The following is a 7,707-nucleotide window of genomic DNA, read 5'->3' on the forward strand; positions in this document are numbered from 1 at the left end:
TATATTTCTAATTTTTCCCCATCACAAAATCAATGAACAAACCGATTTTTATTTTTTTTTATTTTTTTAGTTCCATGGAGATGGTTAATTTTGCAGTTTCTCGGCGATTAAATTGTCAGTAGAATATTCAATTTTTATTTATTAATTATGTATGATTTACTGGATTGTTCTTCGCTGATTATTCAGTTCCTAATTAGCCCTTAAAAATCAGACACCATTGTTTAATTTATGCTTATTGATTTGTGGTTTTTGTGGAAACAGCCTCTTTGCAAACAAGGTCAGTCTATGTTCCCCCGACCCTCGCAAAGCGGGAGCCTTGTTGGCTTGGGGTCGTTATTAATTTTGATCTGCTGTATTTTCAGCAGTCTGCTTAATTATTTACATGACAAATTTTGTATATTCATTAGATTTTCTGCCTGTTTCTCAGCTGCAACCAAACTGTTAAGAATTGTTGTTTTTATTGCTTAATTGATCATTTGACAGATTCTCAGCTGCAAACGAACGGTTAATGATTGATTTGTTTTGGTTTTTATAGGGCAAAGTAGGAAAAATTGTTGTTAGTGTACAAGTTTCATTCTAAGAAATATTCCTAGTAGTCTTTAAGTTGAGGTGGAAGGATGCCTCGTGACTTGGCACGGTCACAATCAAGATCACCTTCTTATAGGCGAAGGCGTTTGCCATCTCCAGTGGGGTATAGGTCTAGCAGGAGAAGCCGCAGAGACAGAAGCCGGTCTCCATATTCCTTGTATTCTTATAGCAGGTGATCCAGTTAATATTCCGGCTTTATTGTGATAATTTAACTGATTCTCAATCAATTGCTGGAAAGATTGAAGTGTCGCATATCGCTGATGTGATTTGGTTTACATAATGTTTGAATTTAATGTACGCATCTTCTTATCCTTCTTTTTAGGTCTGGTGGTACATTTTTATGTCCAGTGGGAATGCTATTTACTTGTAGACTTGCATGTTACAAGAGACAGATGTATGTAATTTGTTAGATATCTGACCAAGGAATTTGGTAATGGCTGTCAGATTTTTTCGCTTGGAACACTTGGATTAGTTTTGTTTAGAACATTGTTTCATTTCCCAATCATGAAGTCTTGTAAATCTGTTTTTATAGAAAATGAATATGTGCATTCAAGTTTACCTGGAACCTATTATGTTGATGTTGAGGTCACAGCTAAAAGGGCCATTCTCATGAAATATCGCTTTGAGTCCATATTCTGGATGCTAATTGCTAATATTTGACCGTTGCCTGGGCTTGGTATACTTTGATATTTTCTGTTCTGAGTTTTCTTTTCCCATCTTCAACAACAGTTGTGGTTTGTAGGTTTTGTTGCTGTCATGCTAATGACAAAGAATTGCTGACGTTGTCATAAAATCTGATGATTGGCTCATTTTGGATCTAACATTGATGGACATGCGACCTTTGGAAAAAATACATTGGTTCTTGATTCTTTATAAATAATTGGATAAGAGTCTAGTATGAAATTATGGATTAAAATATAGAGTTCCCAGAGTGATATAAGGTTGCATGCTCTTCCTAAGAATTTAAAAGAATTCAGATGCTTCCTGTCAAATGGGAAGTGAGCAGGTGATGGTTGTTGTTGGATTTCCTTTTGTTGCTCGATTGTGACCTTTGCTTCTTCATGTGATAAAAGATGGAGCACACAAAGGTTATACTTAACAATGTATGAGGTAACCGTACATGTTTCTATATATTTTGTGCTACATGGTGGACTGACTTGATAGTTATTGATTATGTGTAGTCGTGTCCAGTTTTAATTGCCGTTGCTAATAGCAATGTTTTTAGTATACAGACGGAAAAGTCGTTCAATTACCCCTAAGCACCAAAGAAATCGTTCTCCGACTCCAAGACATCGTAAAAGTCGTTCTCCAATCCCAAGATGTCATAAAAGTCGTTCTCCAATCCCAAGATGTCATAAAAGTCGTTCTCCAACCCCAAGACGCCGTAAAAGTCATTCTCCAGTTCAAGTCTTGGATTGTTGGAGCAGAAAAATGCCAGCGAGAAATTGAGAAAGGAAGAAGAAGAAGAAGAAGAGAAGAAAAGGTATAACAATCACTTAACATCAGTTCTTTTATGATATCAGTTTTTTTATGATCTTTTTTAAGTTCATCTTTAGAGTAGACTAACAGTTTTAATTCTTTCCTGACTAATGCGCTTACAATGTGGGACTGTTTTCATTGTTACCCACAAATTCATGAGTTTTGATTTCTACATGAATAGTAGCCCTCCTGAAAATTACTGTACTTGTTTTGGATGCTTACTATTGTGTTTAGTTCATTGAAACGATAGTGTAATTAACATAAGGGAAAGAACCTCGGGTTCATGTTTGAATTAGCCTACTAGACATCTCTGTGGAACATGCTTGTTTGTTAACATTTAAGTTTTATACAGTACTTTCTCGGAAAATTAAATTAAGTATGGCTGCTGTTTATGTATGCAAAATTGAGATGCACACAACTTTTTTAAATTTGTAAGGAATGTCAGCTTCAATAGTGGAGTGTGAACCAAATCTCCAAAACCACAATACTGAAGAGGTATCAAAATCCAATGCTCTACGATACTATGCAGTGATATGAGGCTTGCAATTGTGTTTAAAGAAAGGAAAATTTGTGTTTGAGCATGTTTGTTAGACCTTGCTATGGATTTCTTCATCAGCTAACCTCTAAAGATTATTCCACTGGATTTCCAATGTGAGTTGGAATTCGTCTAAATTTATTCTGAGAATCCCTCAGTTTGGTTGCAGTTATTTCTTGATTTCAGAAGTTAATAATATGAAATTGAGTTAGACTTCCAGATTGTATGCAGTTGATCCCAGAGGTAGCTATTCTGAATCTAACTATTATTAATGTTCTTATGACGGTAAGTAATGCAGTCAAAGGCCTTTTAAGAATGTTGGGACTAGGTTGAGTAGAAACGTACTTCTCTACACAATTGTAGTCCGATGGGGATTACAATTGGGCTGAGGTGGTCTGGTTATGTGAAAGCTAATCAATAAGATATGTACAGAATTTAGTGGTTTATCAAGAAAAAATGCACCTCTTGTGTAAATTTGATGAGTGGAAGTGTTAGAGCACACTTTGTCCTGTCAACACAAGATACTTATTGTCACATCCACAAATCATTGGTTATAGCCTGTTTACTTTCAGTTACTCTTCGAGGCATATGCTTCTTCAGGATACTATCTATCATCTTCCTGCTTAATTTCGTTTTTGGAGTATCCAGAAATATATAGTCAGTTAATTTGGTGAACAAAACCAACCATGTGGTAGACCTTAGTATTTGGAGATCCTTTAGAAGTACCTGTTGTGTCTAACTTAAGAAGCTGAGCCACGCAACAGTTGGGTTGAGTGTTGGTGGAAAGTCCTGGTTAACTTTTGTTTACCAAATCATTTAATACACTGTCTGTTCCTTAAGGTTTGGACTTTGTTGACTTCTGATCTTACTCCATTTTGCCATTTGGCAACCGTAGTTCTCCATCAGTCTTGAACTGCCGTTTCTGTCATGTGAATGTTTTCCAATGTCTTGTTATAGCTTTAGTGCTTATCACACTCAAGGCGCACTGCACCTGGGCCATGTATTGTAAAACTATAGTCTTATCATATGTCAAGAATGCATTTAATTCAAATTTGAAGTAACTCGATAATTAGCTTTAAAAATGCAGCAGGTTTACTTGACATTCTCCTCCGCGGGATTTCTGAAGGATGATACTGCTTTAGTTCGACTTGTATATTTGATGATCAAAATGGGTGCATCGTTTATCTACTGTTCACCTGTTTTGAAACTCATTTGTTTGGATCAGAATACATTAGAGGTATGCCTTAAAAAAGTATAAGCATAACTATAGTACCGTTGTCCTCATGAAGGTTAGTTTGCTATTTATTCAGTCAGATAATGACGAGAAAGAAGGGGCGGGGTAAAAAAAGGAATCAGTATACATTAATTGGCATTTTATATGTACTCAGGTGGCAGTTTCGCTCTTTATGTTAGAGACCACTTTATTGCTTAACTTTTTTGCTTGTACTCTCAGGCGGCAACAGGAAGCAGAATTGAAACTGCTTGAAGAAGAGACTTCAAGGAGAGTGGAAGAAGCAATTTGTAGGAAGGTTGAGGAGAGCTTAAACTCTGATGAGATTAAAGTGGAAATACAGAGGCAGTTGGAGGAAGGACGGAAGAAGCTCCTTACTGAAGTGGCAGAGCAACTTGAGAAAGAAAAGGAAGCAGCTCTGATTGAGGCTAGGCGTAAGGAGGTACTATTTAGGCTACCATGTTGCCTCCGAAATCTCATTTTCTCGTTACAGGGGCACACTTATGAGTCATGGTTTGCTTTTACCATTCGGGATTGTTGGATGCACATCTTCTGTTTTCTTGAAAATACAATTGTTGTTATTGTTACCATTCGTCTTTATAGTTATTACTGTTAGGAACAATTACTCTGTTTGGGAAAAAGTAAAATAGCAGATATGGTATAAGTACACACAATAACTGTCGTTAAGATAATAGTAAATCATTACCGTAAGTGTGTATTATTCATCTACAAAGAGTGCTGTTGCTGGAAGACCTAGATATTGGGGGCGGCGAGCATCTAAGACCTAGACATAGCATTGCTTGGCTGTGTAATTATTTTAAACAATCACAATTCCAGATGGGATGATATTTTTAGGCTGCACCTGCTTTTCCTCCCTCTATACTAGTGGAACAATCAAAGTAAGTTATGTGTGTTTTGTGTGTCCTACAGGAACAAGCTGGAAGAGAAAAAGAAGAGCTGGAAGGGATGCTTGAAGAGAACCAGAGGACAGTGGAAGAAGCTAAAAGAAGGGAGGCTTTGGAGCAGCAGCGGAGGGAGGAGAGATACAGGGAGCTGGAAGAACTCCAGAGACAAAACGAAGAGGTGTTGCGAAGGAAGAAGCAAGAGGAGGATGAAGCACAGTTGAACCAAATGAAATTGTTAGGTAAGAACAAAGCCCGGCCAAAATTGTCATTTGCACTTGGATCCAAATAGTGTATTTTTTGTGGAACTCCGCTCGGTTCCTTTTGACCATGTCCGTCCCTGACTTGATTGCCGCGCTTGTACTTGTAACCTAAGAATATTTTTGGTCATTACAGTTTTTGGTGTTCTAATGTGATCAATTCTCCAACTGTCAAAGTTGTGGTATTCATCGTTTATTATTTTAGATTGCCAGGAACTCCGCTAGGCTTATCCGGCAACCAGTTGCAATGTTGTTTGTGGGGTTTTTGTTTTCGAACGTGAGCGATTCCAATCCCCCTTTCATGATTTCATCCAAATGTATTCCCCTATGTTCTTCAGCACCGCAACACACTTAATTGTTTGATTTGTAGTCAGTCACCACTCGGCAGTTGATTGCATACCTGTAGCGTCTGTGGTTTTTAAAGATTTGGCCACTTTCCCTTGCGAGTGGGGAGAGATTTGTTGGTGCGTGGAACACGAGATGATACCACACGTGTTAATAGTTATAATGTGGTATACCGGCTCATGTTATGAGGACATAAAAAAGTTTGTATTTCTCTGAATTGGAAAAGGATTGAAATCCGTTTTTATTCTTTAATATTAAGAAACCTCTGACCTACTTTTATTGATAGTTAATTAAATATTAAATTTAAAAGTTGTGCTATGGTTCAGTCGCTCATGTAGAGGTTTTTCTAAAAGTGCCCTGGATGAGATCTAAGCTCTATCAAGGGAACGTCTACGTGTGCATGGGTGACCAACAGAAATTCCAGCTATAAACTACTTGGCACTAATGGGATGTGCAGTATCAATGGGCTATTCATTCGTCATCGTCACAGAAATTTAAATGGCCAAAACACTTGATAAAACAAATAGATTTTAGGATAAATTACATTTTACTCCTCATATTCAGGTACAATTACAATGTCTTTCATCGATCTTTAAAACGTTTCAATTTCATGCATTTACTATTATTTATTTTCAATTTCATACAACCATAAAAAGATCTATGTGAAGTGATGACATACGAACAGTGAGTTCCGCATTCGCGCTGACATGGCTGCCAACTTGTGACGTGCTGACAGAGGAGCTATGGGCAAGGTTGTGTGAGTGGACTGACAAAGGAGCTATGGGAAAGGTTGAGTGAGTGAAGACTGACGAGGGAGGAGGGAAAGAGGGGTCGATGGAGGCGACGACAGCCATAGACGATCTTGCCGCAATTCAGAGAAGCCAACGGACTTGGCAGCGGCAGCCAAGGCCGACGACGAATCCCCAGAATTGTGGTGCTTTGACCCCTCACTGTTCCACGGCGTCATGTAATTAACAAAGGGCAAGTAAAAAAGTCCATGAATTTCCATAGTGTACTTGGTAAAAACGTACTCCAACATGACCAGCTCAAAAGAAGTTGATTCCTCCATATGTTTTATCGTCTTTAAATGCAATAAAAGAATCAAAAACTTAGCAACACCGCCAATTTTTGCATAGCCAAAGATACGTTCTAAGCAAACAAAATTTCGCCCCTCATAACTCACCAATAAGCAAACAAAATTTCAAACAAAGTGGCTGGCACACTCGAAAATAGGAGCAAAAAAAAAAAAAAAAGACAAAAAAAATAGCTAAATTTATTATAAGAAAATAACTCACCATAGTGCTTCCGTAGTACTTCTGGCACCACACAGTAAGGCCTCCCAACATCAGTGAATGTTTCTCCTGGGAAGAATACGGGTTTTTGTTATAATGATATAAAATGTGAAGAAAAAAAAACACGAAATAACTTCCTTGTAGCGAAAAATTACAAATCAACGACATAATGAATAAATAAATTAAAGTAATTGAACCATTAAGAAATTAACAACACAGACGTCTACATTTATCAGTATCCCATCGATATATGCACCAAATTTTAGTGAACGCTGGTGATGTTTTACATTTATTGTTCTTACCGGTGATTAGTGGATTACCTAAATGGTGCAGTGAAGACATCGGTGAATTATGCAAATGGTGCAGTGAAGACATTAACAAATTGAAAACAACAAATGGTGCAGTGAAGACGGTGAATCAAAAGTCACAGATTAACAAATTGAAAAAAACAAATAAAACCACAGAAAAAGAAAACAGCCAACTCACCTTGGAACAAAGAACATACGGACAGAAGAAGACTCAAAATGAGAGAAATGAAACAAATAAATAGACCTTCTAAATCTCCTAATTCATCTAAAAAACAAACCATAGAATAATGTTATATGGGTGATATCAAACAAAAGCATACGTATAACAGAAAATTACTCAAGGCTTCGCCTGATATCAAACAATAGCAAACTACTGTGAACTTTTAACTTCAAAACCAATCATCAATGATAGATACTAATATCTCAACTTCCGAAAAAAATTACTTACTTTGCCAAACCCAAACCTGCCTCACATTCAAAAGAAATGCACATTTTAAATTTTAAATTATCAATCATAATTCAATCATAATTCAGTATAAGTTCAAATATGAAATATGTAAAATGCGAGGAGATAAGGGAATTCGGTTGGTATTAAAAAGCATGGCTGGAGGGAAAGACAACATTGTTCCATTCAATGTCATTTTCATTATGTTTCTTTCCCATTTCTTCATTCTTCCAAGTGCGTGCCATTTCAAAATTATGAAAATCAAGATTCTAAAAGGCGCTAGGGTCTAGTCGGCCACCTAGATATCAATAACATGGTGAGG

At 37.0% G+C, this 7,707-nt stretch overlaps 1 protein-coding gene across 1 annotated transcript; it reads left to right on the plus strand.

Moving 5' to 3' along the window:
• Positions 1 to 6: 6 nt before the first annotated feature.
• LOC137717302 (uncharacterized protein At1g10890-like) lies at positions 7 to 5,163 on the plus strand. The gene is given in 5 exon segments (XM_068456612.1): positions 7 to 760; positions 1,821 to 1,965; positions 1,968 to 2,071; positions 4,056 to 4,275; positions 4,764 to 5,163. Coding segments are annotated over 5 exon segments (876 nt in total). The 5' UTR covers positions 7 to 617; the 3' UTR covers positions 5,028 to 5,163.
• Positions 5,164 to 7,707: the final 2,544 nt, after the last annotated feature.

This window comes from Pyrus communis, chromosome 15, assembly GCF_963583255.1.
Source record: "Pyrus communis chromosome 15, drPyrComm1.1, whole genome shotgun sequence".
NCBI classification, from domain to species: Eukaryota; Viridiplantae; Streptophyta; class Magnoliopsida; order Rosales; family Rosaceae; genus Pyrus; species Pyrus communis.